This window comes from Equus przewalskii, chromosome 3 (genome assembly GCF_037783145.1).
Source record: "Equus przewalskii isolate Varuska chromosome 3, EquPr2, whole genome shotgun sequence".
NCBI classification, from domain to species: Eukaryota; Metazoa; Chordata; class Mammalia; order Perissodactyla; family Equidae; genus Equus; species Equus przewalskii.
The window spans coordinates 85629209-85654721 of NC_091833.1; the positions used below are offsets into that span (position 1 = coordinate 85629209).

The 25513-nt window shown below is 36.3% G+C and overlaps 1 protein-coding gene across 1 annotated transcript in view; it reads right to left on the bottom strand.

Moving 5' to 3' along the window:
* Positions 1-25513, bottom strand: part of SLC30A9 (solute carrier family 30 member 9) — a 102218-nt gene that overhangs the window by 23930 nt on the left and 52775 nt on the right. The window contains exons 7-10 of the mRNA XM_070615038.1: positions 19744-19802; positions 12055-12122; positions 9446-9548; positions 229-284 (exon numbers count right to left, since the gene is read on the bottom strand). Coding sequence (XP_070471139.1) covers positions 229-284; positions 9446-9548; positions 12055-12122; positions 19744-19802 — 286 coding nt within the window. The remainder of the gene's footprint in view (positions 1-228; positions 285-9445; positions 9549-12054; positions 12123-19743; positions 19803-25513) is intronic.

Consider the following 25513-nt stretch of genomic DNA (forward strand, 5'->3'; position numbering starts at 1 on the left):
AAGGGGACAACATCTCTATGCTATGTTACAAAGCATAAAAATGAACTCCATTTTCAAACTCTATCTTGAAGTTACTCTGACACAGCAGTGAGTCTTGCATTTTAGATACATACTACAGTGGAAGAAATGACCAAATTTTTAACACAAAACAGGTTTCTAAAATTCAGCTGCTTTTGTTTCAATCACTTGCTACGCAAACAAACAAAAGCAAAATAAAAATGTCCTTACGGATGAGTAGGATCTGGCGTCTGAACAGACTTACTGATGCCCAATGCTAGTAAACCCTATGGAGAAGGAAAAAGAAAAGGTAAATTATCATCAGCAAGTTGGGGAGTATAACGTGGTAAAGCCAATCTGGAGGGTGCAATCTGACAATGACAAAGAAACACTTAACATGCATATGTCTAACAGCCCGGTAATTCTGGTTTCCAGCACTTACCTTAGAGAAATAAAGACGACCCCAAAGGAGTTCAAAACACTACTGCTTATAAAGATGAAAAATGTGAAAGCAACCTAAAACTCCATCAAAAGGAGTGGTAAAATAAATGATGGTATAGCCAAATCATAAATTACTTCTACAACAGTTAAAAAAAATGGAGTTGGGATAGAGCTATCTATAGTGACATGGTAAAAGCTCCCAGAGATACCATTAAGTGGGAGGGGAAAAACCAAGTTTAGGAATAGTATGTACAGTACAGAAGAACTTATCTTTTTATCGTCTTTGTAAACTACATATAATGTAAAGAACAGGAAAAGGTCTGGAAGAACACACATTTACCTGTGTTTATACCTCTGAAGAAAGAAGTAGGAATAGGGTGGTCTGATTTTTTTTAGAGGAAGCCTAACTTGTTTAGCTGTACAAATAACAAATAGTAAAAATTTTAAACAGTATATATTGTATATGGACACATACATTTCTGGTAAAACTGCAAAACCACGCACAGGAAGTATACACATCAATGTATAGAGAGCAGAGATTATCTAGAGTATAGAAGGAGGAAATAAAGATGTAGGACTTGGGGCCGACCCCGTGGCCAAGTGGTTAAGTTCACACGCTCTGCTTTGGTGGCTCAGGGTTTCGCCGGTTCAGATTCTGGGCATGGACATGGCACCGCTCATTAGCCCATGCTGAGGCGGCATCCCATATAGCACAACTAGGACCCACAAGTGAAACAGACAACTATATACTGGGCGGGATTTAGGGAGAAAAAGAAGGAAAAAAAAAAAGAAGATTGGGAACAGTTGTTAGCTCAGGTGCCAATCTTTAAGGAAAAAAAAAAAAAGACGTAGGACTAGTTATAACTAAGATTTTATTTCCTTAAAAAAAAACTAAAGTAAATATGGCAAAAATGTAACATGTCTTTAATCCTGATTACCACTGTTCTCTCTTCCCTTCCTTCCTCCTGTGCCTTCATCTTTTCTTCCTTTCTTTGTTTCATTTCTATTTATTTGGTTTTTTGATTCTATCTTTTGTTAGAAAGTGTTATCCGCTGGAACCTCTCAATATTAGTACACTTGCCTGTAGTGTCCTTTCCATTCTAACTTGATATGAATTTAGAAATCTGAAAAAGATTACCTTGTTAGAATTATTTATTCAATAAAAATACAAAGGGCTCTGAGTGAGTACCCTATGTGATTTTATTTGACTAAGCTGGGGTTTTTCCATTTTTTCAGCATGGTATCAAATAATCATACAGGTAAAGCTTCAGGATAACCAAATTCTTCATGGATGTGGTTTCCCTGTAGATTACAAGACCTTTAATAGAAACATTCTCTGTAGTAAAATATATGGAGACTACATCACTTTGAAAATGGCTAAAACAAATACATATTGGATTTTAAATTTTGATATTGGAACTCATACCCTAAATACACAGAATATTACAAGATTTTTCTACTGGATTCCAAAGGAAAAGAGGGTTAAAACTAACTAAGACACAGATGATGGCTTTTCAGTGAATTAAACCACGAGAATGAGAGTAAATTAAGAACATATAATTTTTAAACCTGTACATTAAAACTGAAATATTCCTAATACTCTTTATCAATTCGCACTCTGTGTGTATACATATATGTGTGTGTTCATGTGTGTTTATAATGCTTATGAAATAGTCAATGAGTATTCAATCATTTTTTTTCCTCGAGGCATGATTGACATGTTATATTAGTTTCAGGCGTATGACATGATTCAATATTTGCATACATTTTGAAATGATCACCACAATAAGTTTAGTTAACATCCATCACTACACATGGTTACAGACTGTTTTTCTTGTGATGAGAACTTTTAAGATTTACTCTCTTAGCAACTTTCAAATATGTGATATAGTATTATTAACTACCGTCACCATGCTCTATGTAACATTCCCATGAGTTATTTACTTTATAACTCCAAGTTTGTACCTTCCGATTCCCTTCACTCACTTTGCCCACCTCCACCCCACAACTTCTGGCAATTACCAATCTGTTCTTTGATCTATGGGCTTTTTTTTTTTTTTTTAGATTCCACATATAAGTGAGATTAAACAGTATTTTGTTCTCTGTCTGACATTTCACTTAGCATAATGCCATCGAGTTCCATTCATGTTGTAGCAAATGGCAAGATTTCATTCGTTCCCATAGCTGAGTAATATTCCATCGTATGTTTTACACACCATATCTTCTTTATCCATTCATCCATCAATGGACACTTACACTGTATCCATGTCTTGGCTACTGTAAATTATGCTGCAATGAACATGGGAGTGCATATATATTTTTTGAGTTAGTGTTTTAATTTTCTTTGGATAAATACCCAGAAGTGGAATTGCTGGATCATATAGTAGTTCTATTTTTAATTGTTTGAGGAGCCTCCATACTGTTTTTCATAGTGGCTGCACCAATTTATATGCCCACCAACAGTGCACAAGGGTTCCCTTTTCTCCACATCCTTGCCAACACTTATTTCTTATTTTTTTGATAACAGCCATTCTAACAGGTGTGAGGTGAAAGCTCATGATGGTTTTGATTTGCATTTCCCTGATGATTAGTGATGTTGAGCATCTTTTCATGTACCTGTTAGCCATCTGCATGTCTTCTTTAGAAAAATATCTATTTGGATCCTCAGCCCATTTTTTAATCAGATTGCTTGGGTTTTTTTCCTATTAAGTATGAGTTCTTTATATATTTTGGATATTAACCCCTCATCACATATATAACTCGCAAATAATTTTTACCATTCAGTAGGTTGCCTTTTCATTTCGTTGGTTTCCTTTGCTATGCATAAGCCTTTTAGTTTGATGTAGTGCTATTTGCTTATTTTTTCTTTTGCTGTCTTTGCTTTTCTTGTCAAATCCAAAAAATCATTGCCAAAACCAATGTCAAGGAGCTTACAGCCTATATTTTCTTCTAGGAGTTTTATGGTTTCAGGTCTTACATTCAAGTCTTTAATCCATTTTGAGTTAATTTTTGTGTATGGTATAAGACAGTGGTCCAGTTACACTCTTTTGCATGTGGTTGTCCAGTTTCTCCAATACCATTTACTGCTCATTGTATACTCTTGGTTCCTTTGTTGTAAATTAATTGACCATATATGCATGAGTTTACTTCTAGGCTCTATTCTGTTTCATTGATCTATGTGTCTGTTTTTACACCAATACTGTACTATTTTGATTACTATAGCTTTGCAATATAGTTTGAAATCAGGAAGTGTGAAGCCTTCAGCTTTGTTTTCTTTCTCAAGATTACTTTGGCTATTCGGGGTATTTCGTGGTTCCATATAAATTTCAGAATTGTTTGTTCTATTTCTGTGAAAAATGCCAATGGAATTTTGATAGGGATTGCACTGAATTTGCAGATTGCTTTGGGTAGTATGGATATTTCAACAATATTAATCCTTCCAATGCATGAGCATGGAATATCTTTCCATTTATTTGTGTCTTCTTCAGTTTATTTCATCAATGTCTCATAGTTTTCAGTGTATAGGGCTTTCATTTCCTTGGTTAAATTTATTCCTAGGTATTTCACTCTTTTTGATGCAATTGTAAATGGGATTGTTTTCTTAATTTCTCTTTCTCTCTTCTTTTTTTTGTTTTGGAAGATTCGTCCTGAGCTAACATCTGTTGGCAGTCTTCTTTTTTCTTTTTTATACCCAAAGCCGCAGTACATAGTTGTATATCCTAATTGTAAGTCACTCCAGTTCTTCTATGTGGGATGCTTCCACAGCATGGCTTGATGAGCGGTGTGTAGGTCCGCACCCAGAATCTGAACCAGTGAACCCTGGGCCACCAAAGTGAAGTGCACGAACATAACCACTTGGACATGGGGCCAGCCCCTTAATTTCTCTTCCTGATGGTTCATTATTAGTGTATAGAAACACAACAGATTTCTATATATTGATTTTGTATCCTGCAACTTTACTGAATTTATTTATTAGTTCTAACAGATTTTTGGTGGAGTCTTTAAGGTTTTCTATATATAGTATCATGTCATCTACAAATAGTGACCTTTTGTACTTCCTCCTTTCCAATTTGGATGCCTTTTCTTTTTTCCTGCCTAACTACTCTGGTTAAGACTTCCCATACTATGTTAAATAAAAGTGGTGAATGTGGGCATCCTTGCCTTGTTCCTGATCTTAGAGGAAAAGCTTTCAGCTTTTAACTATTGTTTATGATGTTAGCTGTGGAGCTGTCATATATGGCCTTTATTATGTTGAGGTACAACCCCTCTATGCCAACTTTGTTGAGAATTTTTATCCTATCAATTTATTTTTAAAATCCTTAATATTCAGGTCGGCTGTGCCACGAAGTGTTGGATACAATCAAGTATTTTATAAATTGAATGTGGACCATATTTATTAGTTCTAACTATAAAAATAAGACATCACAGACCATCCCTAATGCTGTTACCCTTAGAGGTACAGTAGCATCAGTTATGTTTGATATGTGTCCTTCCAGACCTTTTTCTCCTCACTTACAACATATCTAGATGTGCATATATATATACCAATTATGTATATATAAGTGACATCTGTTTGGTTTACAGCATCATGAATATTAACATCTAATGGCCAAGAAGCATTATTAATGCTCCCCACTCCATGATCATCTTTCCCTTTTTTGGTTTTCTCCTTTGTTAGCTATATTATCACACAACTGCTTAAACGTTGCTTGGACTATCTTTCCAGTTTTTTGTGTGTATGACTTGCTTATAGAAGATAGAGCAAGAATTGTGTCTTCTTCTACACATTTACCACACTGCAACCTCAGGTGCTCAATAAATTCACAATTAATATTAAATGATGTGCTATGTATTATTTAGCAGAAAAGTTTTCTAAAATGAACTGTCAAAGAAACTTTAAAACTGGATATCATTAGAGACACAGGTCTAATTTAAAATTTGGAGGTGTTTTACTCTCTCAAAAGGTAAAGAAAAAAATACTATGGCATATAAATATTACAGCAAATTAAATTTTTTAAAATGTGACTATAGGTTTCAAAAGAAATAGTTTTCAAAAGGACATGAGAAATACAATTTCCATCGTTTCAGTAAGGCCCAGTTGAAATTTTTTTCATCAAAGCCTTTCTGATCACTCTAAACCATACAAACTCTTTACCAAGGAGTTCTTCAAGCACTTGCTATCACATGATCTCAGCTTTTATTTACCTCTATTGTTAATCTGTTACAAAAATTGTTATTGCAGTTACAAACCTAATACATGCTCATTGTAAAGAAATTCAAATAGTATAGGAGAACAGACCACTTAGGTGTGGAGTATATTTCAGACTAGGTTTATATACAAGGTTTATAAACTGTATACAGTTTTTAATGTTGCTTATGTGAATATGTTTGTGCCATATTGGGGGGGAGGGGTGTACACTTAAAAAGATGACCACAATCTACATATTGTCTTTCTGCACTTTACTTTATGGAAACATTCTAAAGTACAGATAGATAGATCGATAATACAATTCAAAAAACCCAACAGAACATTTCAATAAACGCAACTCATCCATTACTCAGCTTCAACAATTACAAATACATGACCCCACCTGTTCTATCTAATCCATATCCACTTCCCCATGAACATTTTAAGCAAATTCCAAGCACCATACCATTTCATCTTTAAATATTTTGGATAAATCTCTAAAAAAAAACCTAAGCCTTTTAGAAAATATAGTCACAAAACCATTGTCATAGTTTTAAAAATTAATACTAATTCCTTAATATTATCAAATATGTACTCAGTAATCACATTTCCACAAATGAAAATTTTAAATTTTGATGTAAAATTCACACACAATGAAATGTACAAATCCAGAATGTACAGTTCTTTGAGTTTTGACAAATTCACACCCTTGTAACACACATTCCTATCAAGACACAGAACCATTCAATCACCTCAAAAAGTTCTCCTGTGCCTCTTTCCAATCAATCCTCTCCCAACATTAGAGAGAACCATTTTTCTGAAATTTTTAAACCAAAGATTAAAGTTCCATTTTACAACTTCATATAAATGCAATCACTCTTTTATATTTGCCTTCTTTTATTCAGCATATTGTTGGAGATGCATATACACTGTTTACTAAGTATTTCATTTCTTTTTATTGCTAGATAATATTCCATTGTATGAGTATACCACAATTTGTTTATCTACTCCACTGTTGATAAGACACCTGGGTGGATTCTAGTCTTATGTCCATTATAAATAAAGGTGTTATAAACATTCTTATCAAGTCTTTGTGGACATTTTTCCCCATTTCTTTTTTTTTTTTTTTTTTTGAGGACGATTAGCCCTGAGCTAACATCTGCTGCCAACCCTCCTCTTTTTGCTGAGGAAGACTGGCCCTCAGCTAACATCTGTGCCCATCTTCCTCTACTTTATATGTAGGATGCCTGCCACAGCATAGCTTGACAAGCGGTGGGTAGGTCTGTGCCTGGGATCTGAACTGGCAAATCCTGGGCTGCCAAAGTGGAGCATGCAAACTTAACCACCATGCCACCAGGCTGGCCCCTCATTTGTTCTCATTTCTACTGGATAAATACTTGGGCGTTGAATTGCTGAGTCAAATAGTAGGCATATGTTTATAAGAAACTGAGAAAGGTTTTCAAGAGCGGTTGTAACATTTTACACTCCACCAGCAACGTCTGAGAAGTCTAGTTGCTCTACATCTTCCCCAACATTTGGTCGTCAGGCTTTTTAATTTTAGCCATTACAGTGGACGTGTAGAGATATCTTGCTGGGGTTTTAATGTACATTTCCTGATGACTAATGGTGTTAAGCATCTTTTCATGTATCCACTGACCACCATTCATGTATATTTATTTGTGAAGTACCTGTTCAGATCTTCAGTTGCTTAAAAAAGTTGAGTTGTCTTTTTAATACTAAGTTGTAGAAGTTCTTCATTTATCCTGGATACCAATCCTTTGTCAGATTATATGCGTTATGAATATTTTCTCCCTATCTGTGGCTTGCCTATTTATTTTCTTGAGAGTGTCCTTTAATACGTAAAAATTTTAATTTTGATGAAGTTTAATTTGTAAATTTTTTTCTTTTATGGTTCTGTTTCTATGCCCTGTTTAAGAAATTTCTGCCTACCCAAAGACCTAGAAGATATTCTCCTAGCTTTTCTTCTAGAATCTTCACAGTTTTAGCTCATACATTTGGGCCTGAAACCCACCTCAAATTTGTATACGGTATAAGGTGGGGGTCAAAGTCCTTTGGTTTTCTTTCCATATGAATATCCAATTTTTCCAGCACCATTTATTGAAAAAAGTTTCTTGGGGCCAGCCCCGTGACCAAGTGGTTAAGTTCACGCACTCTGCTTTGGCGGGCCAGGGTTTCACTCGTTTGGACTCTGGGCGTGGACGTGGCACTGCTCATCAGGCCAGGGTGAGGTAGCATCCCACATAGCACAATGAGGACCTACACCTAGAATATACAACTATATACTGGGGGGCTTTGGAGAGAAGAAGAAGAAGGAAAACAAAGATTGGCAACAGATGTTAGCTCAGGTGCCAATCTCAAAAAAAAAACAACAAAGTTTCTTTTCTTCATTGAATTGCTTTGACGCCTTTTACAAAAATCAACTGACCACATAACTATGGGTCTGTTGCTGGCCTCTCTGTTCTGTTCCATTGGTCTGTCAATCCTTATGCCAATTCCTCACTATCTTAATTATTGCAGCTTTATAATAAGTCTTGAAGTCTTCTAAATTTCTTTCTTTTTTTCCCAAGATTGCTTTGAATATTCCAGGTTCTCTGCACTTTCACATAAATTTTAGAATTCATCCAGTTTGCGAATTTCTACAAAAAAAAGTCTGCTGGGATTCTATTGAATCTATAGGTCAATTTAGGGAGATATGACATATTAAGACCATGTTATTCAATCCATGATCATGGTATATCTCTCCATTTCTTTAGATCATCTTTAATTTCCCTCAGTCACATTTTAAATTTTCAGTGTAAAAGTCTTACACACGTTTTGTTAAATTTACTTATGCATTTAATATTTTGTTATAGCACTGTAAATGGAATTTATTAAAAATTTCAATCTCCATTTGTTTGTTGATAGTAGAAATGCAACTGATTGTTGCAAACCAACCTTCTATAGCTACTGATTTTGAATGTTAAACTAATTTTGTATTCCTGGAATAATGCTCACTTGATTATGACAAATTATCATTTTTATTTATTGCTGGACTTAATTTGATTATATCTTAAGGATTTTTGCATCTAGGGTTAGATTTGTAGTATTCAAAACTTGGATTAAAGGGGGTCTAAGAAGGTATTTTAATTTTATAAAAATCCTTCTTCATTTGCAAATTTAAGCAAAAGAATTCAAAATACTAGTCTAATGGGGCCGGCCCAGTGGCGTAGTGGTTAAGCTCATGTTCTCCACTTCGGTGGCCTGGGGTTCACAGGTTTGGATCCTGGGTGTGGACCTAGCACCACTCATCAAGCCACAGTGTGGCGGCATCCCACATAAAATGGAGGAAGATTGGCACAGATGTTAGTTCAGGGTCAATCTTCCTCACAACAAACAAAAAAAACCCCCCCAAAATACTAGTATAATGTGAAAATCATTTTAATTCATCAATCATATGTAACTATTTTATATCTATATTCAGAACACTTAAATTCACTGGCTCTTACAGTTATAAGAGCTCATATTCAGAGACAAAATTTCAACCTAATAAAAGAATCCCTTCTACAATAGTCTTCGCCCAAACACTTAGTGACTGATAATCTTCTACTTCATATTCCATTGCTGGAAGCTCTTAAAGCATAATAACCTGCTTTAAAATACTATGATCATATTTCCATGTACTTCATCATTTAAAACAATTTTCATTTTCTTCCACAAACTAACTACAGGAATCATTTGGTTTTTAAATAGGTCAACTTTTAGACTAAAGCTTAAAAAAAATTACTTTAAAATTAATAAGACAGAAGCTTTACCACTCACCTGATTACAAGTATCAGATAAAGAGTGTATAGCTTCTGAGAACATACTTGCTGAACCAGTATAAATCCAGGCAAGAAATTTAAAGAAGCAGTTTAATCCATTGCTAGGAGAGAAAAAGACAATTATTTAGCACAGGTTTGGATAAAAATTTCCACCAGAAGCTTATTTAATTGATATTCATACCTCTATACTAGATTCTGTTCAAAGTAAATTAAAAAGAATCCCTAGCCTTCAAGACATATTATGTTTTAGGTAACGGATACAAATTTGAAAAATACAGATTATGGTATCATTAAATACTCAAATGAAGAGGCACAATATGTGTAAGCAAGTTACTTAAGTGCATCTGGAGAACTGATAAGAAAAGAAGGTGTTCTACATTTGGAAAGAAAGAAATTAGAGAAGAAATTATGTGTCTTAGGTAGGTAAAAGAGGATTTGCACTTGACACAGTCCAGTAGGCCAGTGTCAAAGGCAAGACTTCAGTGAAGGTCTGTTTACTTAATTAGACAGATGCCGGAGGTAAAGACAAAGCTAGACCAAGCAATCTCTGTATCACAGCAGACCACAGATGCTAAGAGAAACATGGTTAGCTCTGAGGAAGTTAGCTGTTCAGATTCCAATGATAATGACAGTACAATTTATCCCAGGCACTAGACTATAGTCACTTAACATGTTTTATTCTAACTCTATTATACAAACATTAAAAAATATTAATATCCGGGGCTGGCCCCGTGGCCGAGTGGTTAAGTTCGCGCGCTCTGCTGCAGGCGGCTCAGTGTTTCGTTAGTTCGAATCCTGGGTGCGGACATGGCACTGCTCATCAGACCACGCTGAGGCAGCGTCCCACATGCCGCAACTAGAAGGATCCACAAAGAAGAATATACAACTATGTACTGGGGGACTTTGGGGAGAAAAAGGAAAAAATAAAATCTTTAAAAAAAATAAATAAATACAAAAATAAAAAAAGGAGGAGAAATTTGCCCCTTCTTTAAAAAAAAAAAAAATTAATATCCTCATTTTATAAATGAGGAAACTGTACATCTCCTTACAGCTACCCTTTCCCCCTCTCCTCCACTTCAGGTAATTTCTTGAAAGAATCATATCTGTTCTTGCTGTCTCACTTTGCACTAAGTCTCCAATCCACTAAACAGTGGCTTCTGCCTCAAATACCTCATTAAATTGTTCTTATCAACACACCAACCATTTCTTGCTATTAAATTCCTGGAAACATTTTAATATTTTCCTTACTCTCACAGAAGCATCTGCCACTATTTTCTTAAAATACTGTCTTCCCTGGCTTCCATGATACTCCTGGTTTTCTCCCTACCACTCCCCTTCCTCTTCCTCGGTCTCCTCTACAGGGTTTTTTTCCTCAATTCATTTCTTAAATGTTAGCAATCTTCAAAGTTTTTTCCTGAGGGCTTTTTCTTCCTTATATTATATACACATTCTCCAGGTATTCTTAATTACTCCTATGGCTTTAATTATCATCTATATACTAATAACTCTCAACTCTAAATCACTAATCCAAATGTCCCTCCTGAGCTTCAGACCAATATATATTAACAGTAATAATAATCAAGTACATTTTATGTACCAGGTACTATGCTAAGCAGTTTAAACACATTACATACACTCCTCCAATGAAGAAAGCTTTAATTATTAACCACGTTTTAATGATAAAAAGAATTAATTCTGTTGATCAACTCTAGTGGGGTGCCCTACAGATAACTCAAGCTCAAAAATGAACTCACCATTTCCTTTGCTCTCACTCAGCCTCTCCTTCCAGTGTGCCTTCTCTCAGGGATGGTGTAATAACTATCTAATTATCCAAACCAAAAACCTGGGCCTCATCCTTAACCATACCTTCAAAATACTTTTTGAACCTAAGCATGTCTCTCCATCTCTACCACCACCACCCTCGTTTAGTAAATCATTCTCTCTTTTTTATATTATTGCAAATGAATTCCTCTGGTCTAGCGTCCCTCCAACTCTTGATGATAAGAATTATGTATTATATCTTTATATTTCAAGACCCTATGACAATTCCTGACACATGTAATATGCATATTTTAGAAATAAAAGAACTAATGAATCATGGAATTAATGCTTTTAGACATCCTAAAATAGATTAATCAGCAAAACGTATAAAAGGTAAAGAAAACAACAGAAATCAAGAAGAGGAAAAAAGAAAGGCGAAAACATCAAGTATGTTCTTCCAAGGTAAGTGGCAGAAAAATAAGAGTATAGATATTGTTCAGTAGCTATAACCCAGATTAGTTTAGTTACTGTAAAAACAACCTTGGGCAATTCAACTTTTTAAAAAAGACTTCTATCAATTCCAATGAAATAAGAGAGGATTTTCAGGTAGCAACTATTCTTAGATCTTACTACACCAAACATACACATGGCACAAGCATAGGCATCTATGTGGACTCTTCCTCCATCACTTTATTGACAAGAACAAAGACTTATTCACTTCCTCCTAAAACAATATAAACCTGTAACTCTTTATCTAGATATCAAATAATAAATTTATTTAATCAGAGATATACACATTAAAAACAATACATTTTTATTTTGAAAGGCTTATTTTTTAGTACTTACATGCAAATGGCAACCATCACCACTTTTCCTGGCCCCTTAAAAAAAACTGATGTAGTTCTGGAGCGTGGCTACAAAAAAAAAGGAAAATCTCTAAAATTTCCCAAAGCAGCACTATAATACTTATAAGCGACTCTAACACACCAGAAGGTATCTCCTCTTTCAAAGCCTCTAAACAACTAGGTTAACTTACTGTTTTTGTGCAAAATTTTCTCTTTAAAAAGTGGGAAGGGGCTGGCCGTGTGGTTAAGTTCACGCGCTCCGCTTCAGCAGCCAAGGGTTTCGCTGGTTTGGATCCTGGGCGCTGACCTAGCACTGCTCATCAAGCCATGCTGACCTGGCATCCCACGTGCCACAACTAGAAGGACCCACAACTAAAACATACAACTATGTACTGGGGGGGCTTTGGGGAGAAGAAGGAAAAGTAAAATCTTAAAAAAAAAAAAGTGGGAAGATGATAATTGAAAGTGCATCTGGGTCCTTTGCCAGAACCTTAATTGTTTTGTTTCTTGTCATTCATTTCCTGCCTACTTCCCGAAAGGATCTGAGCTGCTTATATAGCAACTAGTGGTAAAATGATAAAAATCTATTGAACTAAAATCAACATACTCTAAAATTTTTCCATTTCTTTAGCAACTTCTCAACTTTTAAACGAGCAACAGCCAAAGCCAACAAGTTTGCCGCTCTAATTTAACTCCTAAAGACCAAAGACCTCAAGTGATGATAATGTGTTTAACTCCAAAACAGACCAAAACAAAAGGAAATAAAACAAGTAGAAAAATATATTCAGAGAAAATATTTTTCTTGAGCTAAATGTCCTTTTACTGTCCCTTGAATATATATGCTCTGTGTTTTTTCTCCTTTCTGTGTTCTTCCTCTGCCTGGAATGCTATCATCTTCCACTGCAATCTGTTCAAATCTGTCATCCTCTTCCATTGCTAGCCAAGGGTCACCCTTCTACATAAATCCTTCCTTGGTACCCCACAGAGAATAAATGCTCACTGTACTACAAATTTATTATAACACTTTACATTTCCACTAAAGAACTTCATACATTTCTGCCTTATGTCATTTATTCAAGAAACATTTATTGTGCAACTACTACATGCCTGGCACAGTTCTAGATGGTGGGGCATGACAGTAAGCAAAACAGAATCCCTGCCTTCATAAATCTCAGTCTAATACAGAAAGAGAATAAAGCCACAGACAGATATGTAATATCAGATAGTGATGAATCTAATAAAGAAAATAAAACAGAGTACTGAGAGAATAATGTATGTTGGGAGGGTGGTTGTGGTGGGAAGGGTTATTTTAACTTCACTAGACAGGGAAAGAGGCTCGATGATGAAAAGGAGGCAACCATGAAAAAACCTGGAAGAAGAATGTTTCAGGCAGAATATACTGCATATTCAAACACTCTGGATCAGAAATAAGTTTGGTGTGTACAAAGGATAAAAATAAGGCCAGTATGGCTGAAGCACTGGGAAAATGGCAGGAGTTGAGGTGAGAGGAGGAAGCAGGGGCCACATCTCAAAGGACTTTGTAGACTATGGTAAGGAATGTGAATCTTACTACAATGGCAAAAAGAAGCCGTTGATGAGTATTTTAAGCAGATCCTTGATATAGCTTGATTTGTGTTTTAAAAAGATACAGTTTATGATGCAGAAAATGAGTTATGAGGGCAAAGCAAAAGTGGAGAGATCAGTTAGGAGGTTATTCCAGGTAAGAGATGGTGATGCCCTAGACTAAGGAACATGATGAGGAAGCAGTCATAACAGGTGTCTATTTTAGAGAAAATGCCAATGGGACTTGCTAATGGACTTAAATATAAAAGGCTCTATAATGAATCTCTAACGCTTGAAGTCTGGGTAAAAAAAGCAGAGTCTTTAGCACAGGAGACAGAGGAGGAAGAGGAATTAATGAAACTAGAGGAAAACCAAGAGAAAGACTTTTTTTTTTTTTGAGAAAGATTAGCCCTGAGCTAACATCTGCCGCCAATTCTCTTTTTGCTGAGGAAGACTGGCCCTGAGCTAACATCCGTGCCCATCTTCCTCTACTTTACACGTGGGACGCCTACCACAGCATGGCTTCATGAGCAGTGCCATGTCCGCACCCGGGATCCGAAAGGGTGAACCCTGCGCTGCCAAAGCGGAACGTGCGAACTTAACTGCTGCGCCACCGGGCCGGCCCCTTTATTCTTAATTTTTTGAGGAATTTCCCTACTGTTTTCCGTAGTGGCTGTACCAGTTTGCACTCCCACCAATAGTCTATGAGAGTTCCCTTTTCTCCACATCCTCTCCAATACTTATTTCTTGTCTTGTTAATTATACCCATTTTGACGGACTTGAGGTGATATCTCATTCTGGTTTTGATTTGCATGTCCCTAATAATTAGTGATGTTGAATATCTTTTCATGTGCCTGTTGGCCTTCTATATATCTTCTTTGGAAAAATGTCTGTTCAGATCCTTTGCCCATTTTTCACTTGGGTTGTTTTTATTATTGTTGTTGACTTGTATGAGTTCTTCATATATTGTGAATATTAACTGCATATCAGATATACGGCTTGCAAATATCTTCTCCTAATCATTAGCTTGTGTTTTCATTTTGTTAATGGTTTCCTTTGCTGTGCAGATTTTGCTTCTCTTGCTACTAGATTTCCTTGGACCTTGTCACTATTTCTGACTTAGTTATTACCAACACATTTTCACCTTTTCTACAGCCTTCTTTATCAGAACAATTTGAACTCAGTGAATCTCTTTTTCCTTATTATAAGATTCTAGTCTGGTTTTTTTTTTTTTTTAAAGATTGGCACCTGGGCTAATGACTGTTGCCAATCTTGCTTTTTTTTTTTTTTTTTTTAAGGATTGGCACCTGGGCTAACAACTGTTGCCAATCTTTTTTGTTTTTCTGCTTTATCTCCCCAAAGCCTCCCTGTACACAGTTGTGTATCTTAGTTGCAGGTCCTTCTAGTTGTGGGATGTGGGATGTCGCCTCAACGTGGCCTGACGAGCGGTGCCATGTCCGTGCCCAGGATCCGAACCCTGGGCCGCCACAGCGGAGCGCGTGAACTTAACCACTCGGCCACAGAGCTGGCCCCTCTATTCTGGTTTTAAAGATCTCATTTCATTTCCCTATCTGTCTTGTTCATCCCACAAGTTCTCAAACTTTTCTTCTAAAGAAATCTTTTTCCTCTGCCACTTTAAGCAGCATATTTTCATTTATTTGTGTTCATTTTCTACTTACTCTTCCTATAATAATTTCATTGAGTTTTTTCTCTATTCAACCAAAAGATTACAGCATACTCTCATTATAACAACATAATAAAACACACATACTCTGGTCTTTATTTATCAAGAATCAGTAGAACTCAGAAATCTAGAACTGTGGTTAGATTTTATAGTTTACAAATCTAAGTTCAAGTTGAAACCATATGGACAAGATTTGTCCCTGCCCAGTTCCTTGTTTTAGCCCTGAAAGCAGTTCAAAACAGAATTTGGGGCATCTCATTGCTCACTGTTTGTCAAGACCTGACCCTAATGTTTAAAGCTTGAAGCTTCCTCTTTTGCTTCTTGTGCACAGGGAACTTAGGAGGTGATCTTTAAAGTCCTGGCCTGCAGACTTGACTGCAAAATGCTATTAAAGTGCACCCCGCCCCCCCCAAAAAAAGCATTTTTCTCCCCTAATACCTGAAATGGAATCCTTTCTCAGCTTTTCTTGGCAAAATTGGCCCAGATGCATCTGTACAATTCAAGTTTAAGCTACAGTAGCCTGTTCTACAGAACGTGCACTTTCAAATGAGAGCTAATTTCTACTGATTCAAGATCATTGTGGCCTGCCTGCCAGGGGACAATACAGTACTGCCGTAAGCAGTGATGGTCTTACCAAAAACAAATTTTTACATGGCACAGCCCCACTATCAACCTGAAATTTCATTATTTATTTATTTTCCTCAGCTGTTTCTCAAAGTTCCAAGCCAGTGCATTAGATTTTAAAGACTCTTCTATTTAGACGTACCCAGTAAATTATAGCCAGCTTTATCCCTTTTCCCAGATACAGAATCATGGTCGAACAGAAGAGAATGTGTACCAAATCCCAAAGTAAAGGAGGTAGCTAAGTAGGCCCAGCATTCTCTCCCAAGCTTACCAGTTTACTTACCTCACTAAACTTAGTCAACCTGCAGGGGGCCAGTGGGGAGGAGGGGAGGTTAATATGCAAGAGACCAAGAGTATCAGGGGAAAAAAAATCTCTCTTCATGGAAATCAGAGAAGGAAGAAGTGTGTAAGTGCCCACCACCAGTAGCAGGTATTCCTTTTTCCTCTGAACACCTTATTCTCTAGAAACTCAAGACAGTCTAGGGCCGACCCGGTGGCGCAGTGGTTAAGTGTGCATGTTCCGCTTCGGCGGCCCAGGGTTTGCCAGTTCGGATCCCAGGTGCGGACATGGCACCGCTTGGCAAGCCATGCTGTGGTAGGCATCCCAAATATAGAGTAGAGGAAGATGGGCATGGATGTTAGCTCAGGGCCAGTCTTCCTCAGCAAAAAGAGGAGGATTGGCAGTAGTTAGCTCAGGGCTGATCTTCCTCAAAAAGATAAAGAACAGAAATACCATATGATCCAGCTATACCACTCCTGGGTATTTATCCAAAGAACATGAAAACATGAATGTGTAAAGATATATGCACCCCACTGTTCACTGCAGCATTATTCACAATAGCCAAGACTTGGAAACAACCTAGGTGCCCATCAAGGGACAAACAGATAATGAAGATGTGGTATATATACACAACGGAATACTGCTCAGCTATAAAAAGATGAAATCTTGCCATTTGAGACAATGTGGATGGACGTTGAGGGTATTATGCCAAGTGAAATAAGTCAGCCGGAGAAAGTAAACAGTGTATGACCTCACTCAAAAACAGAAGATAAAAACAACACTAACAACAACAAACAAACATATAGATACAGAGATTACACTGGTAGTTACCAGAGGGGAAGAGGGGAGGGAGAAGGGTGAAAGGAGTGACTGGACTCATGTGTGTGGTGATGGACGGTAATTAGTCTTTGGGTGGTGAATATGATGTAGTCTACACAGGGGTCAAAATATAATGATGTCAGCTGAAATTTATATAATGTTATAAGCCAATGTTATCTCAATTTAAAAAGAATGGGGAAAAAAAAAGAGAGAGAGAAGCAAAATCTGGAAAAGCAAGAGATCCACAAGGAGCCAGGATTCACAAGCCTCTTGGGAAGCATCCTGTTAAAGCCACTCATAAGTTCCATAATAAAAGCAATTGGAGAACTGCTCCTTAAAGAAGAGAATGGCCAAACTGTTGATAATTATTGAAACTGGATGAGGAGTAGATAAAACATCTATTTTTTCTATTTTTGTATATATTTGCAATTTTTCATAGTAAGTTTTTTAAAACATTAGAACAAAAATAGAAAATTTGGAAAGATTTCAGAGAAGACTACCCAGAAAATCAGCATAAAATACTCAAAGCACTACTGGTCACTTCAAGGTGATACTATCATTGCAAGTGGAGATGAAGATACTTCTAATGCTCTGAAAGGCTACCTCAAGAAATTCACAAAATTAGGATTCTAAGGGAGGCACAAAAAAGCAGAAACACAAGGCACAAGAAAGTAGAAACGTAATAAAGGGGAAATGTATTAAAGGATAATGAGAAATTATACATCAGAGGGCTAGATATAGATAGATTGCTTTAAAAACAGATGCATGGGTTGGTGGCGAGAGGTTAAGTTTGTGCACTCCACTACGGCAGCCCCAGGTTCGAAGGTCTGGATCCTGGGCACAGACTTAGCACGACTCATCAAGTCATGCTGTGGCAGCATCCCACATAAAATAGAGGAAAATTAGCACAGATGTTAGCTCAACGACAATCTTCCTCAAGAAAAAAAGAGGAAGATCAGCTACAGATATTAGCTCAGGGCCAATCTTTCTCACAAAAAAATTAAAAATAAAACCAGATGCAGAACATAGCAAATTCATATATCTCACTATTGGAATTCCCATAAGACAAAGAAGAATATAATAGAAAAACAAATGTCTGGGTCAGAAAGGAAAAAAGAAGTAAAAGAAGATATTTAACTCCGGCTAAAATTACTGGCGCCACATGTTTTAGAGAAGGAAAGCAACCATCTTCAGGAGGATAGCAAGTGTTCCTAACACGAATATGGGAACAGTAGAGGGAAATTAAATACTCAAGTTTTATACTATTACTACAAAAAAGAGTGTAATAGAAAGAAATCCTATTTAAAACATGGAAGCTTTCGAAGCTGAGGAGTACTAATCTTCAAAAGGCCTCTGGTGACACAGATTTCAGAAGTTGACAGCTACTATTCAAAAATCTGGTGAGTATGATCCTCCATGTGAAACTCACATAAGGGCTAGGAATAAATCTTCCCAGGAGGCAGGTCTCACCAGCCTAAGTTATTCCACAGCAAGAGGCAGTGGCAGGAGCCGTCACGGCACAGAAATAAAATGCTGCCTCGTAAGACATATGGAAGCTCTACCACTGAATAGAGTTCATACCTCCAGTGCAGCACTGGGGTGCCAGAAATACAGGGCTCAAAGGGGAAATGGAAATTAAAAGGTTCTGAATATAATGAATGGGAAATAAAATTAAATAAGATATGATTAGAGTTGTCATCATAGCCAATTTCTAAATTTTACAAGAAGGGAGCAATGTCTCAAATGTAACTCAGAAGAAAAGAGACAACTTGCATGAGAGCCTTTTCTCCAGACAGGAGATGCACTTCTTAATAGGAGATCCACCTCAGCTAAGTTTAAATGCAAAGCTGATTCTGGACACGACTACTTGGTGTCTTGGAAGTGTTGATGGCTCTGGTAAGAGCTATTTCAGTGGAGTGGTGGGGATGAAAGTTCAATTGGAGAAGATTCAGGGGAGAATAAGAGATGAGACGGTAAAGGCAAACTTTCTATTCTGGTCTCAATATTAATTTTTTTCTAGCAGGAAAAAAAAGAGTATTGTGGCACACATGTAAATAAGTTAGCAAATCTGGTAATGGAAAGATGAGGTACTTTTATCAGATTTTCATCTATTTTTTCAATGAAATGGAAACAAGGTCATCAGCTGCAGAGAGAAGAGAGGTTGTAGGAAATTTGGGAAGAGAGGAAAAGGTATGCGATATATATCTCTCAGATTGGGAGAGCGAATCTAGCATGGAAGTTTACTAAGACTGTCAAATAATATTGAATGTCCACTGATTTTGTATACTCATATAATAAAGAAAGAATAATCAAAATGGCTGTGTAATTGTCTCCTCCGAGGGCTGAGCTTCTCTGGTTCAAGCAGAGAAGTGGCAGTTTGAATGTTTAACCAGGGTCAGGAGTCGAAGGAAAGAGGATAAAGGAAATTAAGAGTATATATGAGAGAGCTAAATCTTAGAAACCTAAGAAAATATTTTCCTTCATCTAATCTATATGCTTATGATTTATAATAAAGTTATGAATTTAAAGAGAACTTATGCCCCAATTTTTAAAATTTCAATAAAATTAGAAGCAAATAGAACGTAATTCAGTAAATTACAATGTGTTCAAGAAAATTTTGGATTAGGATCACTGACATGCTAAAATTCCACAACAGACTGATACTAGGATTTCGCTGTGCAACACATACACACATAACATTATCAGAAAGATATCCTTACCTTGGTGTTTCCCAGAAAGTCTCTATATTCTCTTAATATTTTTTGGTTTCTAAATAGTCCTATAAGAAAAGAATTACAAAACACATTTAGCTCATATATATTCTTGTCATTCACATTTTAGATTAACATAATATATTCTCTTTAAGACTATGTTAAATATGCTAACTACCAGCAAAAAATCAGGTTATTATAAGAAATTTGGATTTGCAACCTGACTAAAAGATAGGCCAAGGACTTGAATAGATCTTTCTCTAAAGATGATATACATGAGCAACAAGCACATGAAAAGATGCTCAGATCACTAATGATCAGAGAGATGCAAACCAAAACCACAGGAGGTATCGCCTCATACCCATGAGAATGGCTACTATCAAAAAAACAAAAACAAAAACAAAAACAAACCCCCACTCTGCCCCAAAACCCATAAAATAACAAGTGCTAGGGAGGATGCAAAGAAATTGGAAACCTTGTGCTTGCTGGTGGGATTGTAAAATGGGGCAAACACTATGGAAAAACAATATGGAGATTCCTCAAAAATTAAACACTACCACATGACCTAGCAATCTCACTTCTGGGTATATATCCAAAAAGTTAAAAGCTGGGTCTCAAAAGAGATATTTACACATCGATGTTCATAGCAGCACTATTCACAATAGCCAAGAAGTGGAAGCAACCAAAATTTGTTCATAGATGGATGAATGGATAAACAAATCATGGAATATACATACAACGGAACATTATTCAGCCCTAAAAAGGAAATCCTCTCACATGGATGAACATTCAGGACATTATGCTAAGTGAAATATGTTGGTCAAAAAGACAAATATTGTATGATTCTGTTTATATGAGGTATCTACAGCAGTCAAATACACAGAAACAGAAGTAGAATGGTGGTTACCAGAGGTTAGAGAGCAGGAAAGGGGAGTCACTGTTTATGGGAATAGTTTCAATTTTTCAAGACAAAAAAGTTCTAGAGATCTGTTTTATAGCATTGTGAATATACTTAACACTTCTGAATTGTACACTTGAAATGTGTAAGATGATAAATTTTATGTTAGTTTTTTTACCACAATAAAAAAGGGAAGGGGGGAGAAATCTGCATTTGCAGTGAGATAAAAGCAGTTTAATAAGATTCTCTTTTCAATATTACCTAAAATATATGAGTTATTTAAGCTTCATATAGGAAGGAATTCTTCACTTTTAGCTCAAAGTAGAAAAAAACAGGAAAAGGGGCCAGCCCAGTGGCACAGTGTTTAAGTGCATGCTCCACTTTGGCGGCCTCGGGTTCAGATCCTGGGTGTGGACCTACACATGGCTTATGTGGCAGGTGTCCCACATATAAAATAGAGGAAGATGGGCACAGATGTTAGCTCAGGGCCAATCTTCTTCAGCAAAAAGAAGAGGATTGGGAGCGGATGTTAGCTCAGGACTAATCTTCCTCAAAAAAAAAAAGGGAAAAAATATTACTCTATTACTGTTTTCTCAAACTTTATACTTTAAATATTTCCTTTGACATATATATAAAGCTCTTCATGATATCTTAATAGCAAAAGACTGGAAATCACTATGGGGGAATGACTGAATAAACCATGTTGTATCCAAAAAATTGGAGTATAAGAAGGACAAGGAAATGTCTCCCTTTACTGTTATGGAATGCTCCCCAGGACACATTGTCAAGCAAAAAAAGCAAGGACGGAAAGTATGCATAGTATGCCTTATTTATGAAAAGGCAGGGGGTTAATACCAGTACATACGTTTTTTTTTTTTAATAGCTTTTCTTTTCTTTCTTTTTTTTTTTTTTTTTAAAGATTTTGTTTTTCCCCTTTCTCCCAAAGGCCCCCAGTACATAGTTGTGTATTTTCAGTTGTGGTTCTTCTATAGTTGTGGCTTGTGGGACGCCACTTCAGCATGGCTTGATGAGCGGTGCCATGTCCGAGCCCAGGATTTGAACCAGCAAAACCCTGAGCCACCAAGCGGAGCATGTGAACTTAACCAATCGACCATGGGGCCGGCCCATATTTTACTGTATTTTTTAATGGAAAAAAATAATTCCAAAATTAATTTTTAAAACGCTTACCTATGAGAGAGGGAAAGAATAGGGTGGAAAGGACAGAGATGGAAGCTAGATTTCTCTGAAGTATTTTGTGAAGTAGATTTGACTTTAGAATCACGTAAATGTTTTACAAATTATAAAATAAAAATTAATCAAAATTATTTCTAAAAATCGAAAGCAAAATGAAACAATGAACCTAATTTTATATCTGTTTGAGGGTCTATCCATACAGAGAGAAATTTCACGTGACTCTAAAACACAGGAATTTGACTATACCTACTGAGTGGGATATACACTAAAGATAAAAAGAAAAGCAAAGAAATCTTAAATCACCCTGAGAGCATTAATACTGATAACATTATTCTGAAATTGCACTACACTCTCTCTCTCTATATGTATACACACATAAGAATAAATGAAATATGTAATTATTTTAGTTATGTTAATGAATTAGGAATTAAGATTTTTCAGAGTGAAAAACAAAGATACAAAACCCAAAGAAAAAAACCAAGAGAGTTTATCAGAATAACTTATGTATTTTCTCTCTTAAGAAGAAAAAAAGAAGTTATTTCCTAGCTCCGCCCACTGAAAAGACCTTAAAAATACGTCAACCTATTAAAAATGAGTACCCCTAATGCCCAGAGTACAGTCCCTCAATTTTATTTCCCACTAAGGAAAAGGGGCTCCTTTTAGAAATGGCAGATTCTCCATCTGGGGCAGGAAATGTATAAGATAAACTGAAAATATCTTATTGTACCTAAAAGCAAGGATGTTACACTACTAGGGTATGACAAAAGGACTTAGAAGCCCACTCGAGGTACTTCCGCTGGCTGACCAACAATGGGACAACTTGAGCACCACCCACTCTTCTTTCCTTGCACCTCTTCTCCACCCTCTTCCCCTGCTCCTTCATCTCCTTCCTATCCCACTGCTCTCTCTCAATACCGAACTCCCATACTCTCAACAAACTCTCTACCCCTTTTGACCATAATTGTCTCACAATTTCCACTCAGAAATTTCACAAAATCATCAGGGGAAGGAAATATTGTCAACTTTAAGCCTCGGTCCCGTGCAGAATTTAGAAATACAGTTAAAGAATTCGGAATCCTCCTAAATATATGTACTCCAGGGCTTCCAGTTTTACATCCTCTTATTAGGTTACTGGCTACTCCTTCAAAACAAAATGGGCTGGAATCCTAATGAGACCATTAGATGGGGTTGGCAAACTTTCTATATTGGGCGAAGGAGCACATATCTTATGCTTTGGAGGCCAAGAGGCAATATAAAGGATATTATGAAGGTACTTATGTAACAAGAGAAAACAAATTTCCGATTTTTTTGACAAAACTTAAAATATAATAAAAATATGTGAGTACAATTCTTTATAGTACAGGTTTACTAATGAGAACAATGGAATTCTTTTTTGAAGGTGGAATAACATTTCACTTAACTGAAATTCAAAGTTAGTGTTCTCTATCATCAAAAATGATTGTGCTATAGAAAACAGTGTGAAGGTTCCTCAAAAAATTAAAAATAGAACTATCATATGATCCAGCAATTCCACTTATGGGTATATATCTAAGGAAAGGAAATCAGCATCTCAGAGAGATTATCTGCACTCCTATCTTCACGGTAGTACTATTCACAATAGTTAAGATGTGGAAACTGTCCATCAACTGATGAATGGGTAAATGTTATATATATACATATACACACACACAATGGAATATTATTCAGTCACAGAAAAGAAGGAAATTCTACCATCTGCAACAACACAGATGAACCTAGAAGACATTACGCTAAGTGAAATAAGCCAGACACAGAAAGATAAATATTGTATGATCTCATTTACATGTGGAATCTAAAAAAGTCAAACTCACAGAGCAGAGAGTAGAATGGTGGTTGCCAGGGACTGGGGGGGAGAGGGTGGGAGATGCTGCTCAAAGGGCACAAACTTAGTTATATGATGAATAAGTTCTTTGGATTTAATGTACAGCATAGTGACTATAGTCAATAATAATATATCGTATACCTGAAATTTGCTGAGAGTAGCTCTTAAGCATTTTCACCACACACACAAAAAGGTAACTATGTGAGGTGATGGATGTGTTAATTAGTTTGTGATAATCACTTCACAACTATATTTATATTGAACCATCACACTGTACACCTTAAATATACACAATGTTTATTGTCAACTGTACCATAATAAAGCTGGAAAAAAAAGTGATTCTAAAATGTGGCAGAATTCTATCATCTGCAACAACATGGATGAACTAGAAGACATTATGCTAAGAGTACACCTTAAATATATATGAGATTTACTGTCAAGTGTACATCAATAAAGCTGGAAAAAAAACTGATTGCAAAGGGAGGCAGAATATGCCACTCCCAAATTATTTTGGCACAAGGATTATTTTACGCTAAAGGCACTTAAAAAACAGCAGGTTTAAGAATGTTCTGACCTCCCTCCTTTCTTCCTAAAAGTTGGAGATAAAAATCTCATGTAAAAGATAGCCTCTATACCAGGGAGAAAGAAACATTCTTATCACCAGAGATGGGGAGTTGAGGTGGAGAAAATTCTGTACAGAGAGACCTTGTCAAAATAACTTATCTTCCTTCCCATATATTTTAGTTACTCTTCCACAGCTGTCCCTTTGTTCAACCTAGTATAAAAACATTTAGGTTTGCCACTTCTGTGAGTCTTCATTTCCTTATAAGAGCTACCATATCACGTAAAGCTTATATCAAATAAATCCGTATGTTTTTCTCACATTAATCTATTTTATGTCAATTCAATTCTCAGACCCAGCCAAAGACCCTAAGAAGGTAAAGGCACTATTTTGCCTCCCCTACAATTGCAGATGTTCATCTGTTAATGTTGATCTGTAATGAGATTTTACATATTTCCTAATTGAAAATTTCTTTTCTTACAGATAAGTACTGCCAAATACTGGTATCAATACAGAGCATATGCTTTTTTTTTTAAATTTTTTTTTGAGTTAATGATAGGTTACAATCTTGTGAAATTTCAGTTGTATATTATTGTCTGTCAGTCGTGTTGTAGGTGCACCCCTTCACGCTTTGTGCCCACCCCCTACCCCCCCGTTTCCCCTGGTAGCCACTAATCTGTTCTCTTTGTTCACAGATTTAAATTCCTCATATGAGTGGAGTCATACAGAGATTGTCCTTTTCTATCTGGCTTATTTCACTTAACATAATTCCCTCAAGGTCCATCCATGTTGTTGCAAATGGGACAATTTTGTTCTTTTTTATGGCTGAGAAGTATTCCATTGTATAAACATACCACATCTTCTTTATCCAATCATCTCTTGATGGGCACTTAGGTTGCTTCCACATCTTGGCGATTGTAAATAATGCTGCAATAAACATTGGGGTGCATAGGACTTTTAGAATTGCTGACTTCAAGCTCTTTGGATAGATACCCAGTAGTGAAATAGCTGGATCATATGGTAGTTCTATTTTTAATTTTTTGAGGAAGCTCCATACTGTTTTCCATAGCGGCTGCACCAGTTTGCATTCCCACCAGCAGTGTATGAGGGTTCCTCTTTTCCACAACCTCTCCAACATTTGTTACTATTTGTTTTAGTTATTTCTGTCACTCTAATGGGTGTAAGGTGATATCTTAGTGTAGTTTTGATTTGCATTTCCCTGATGATCAGCAATGATGAGCATCTTTTCATGTGCCTATTGGCC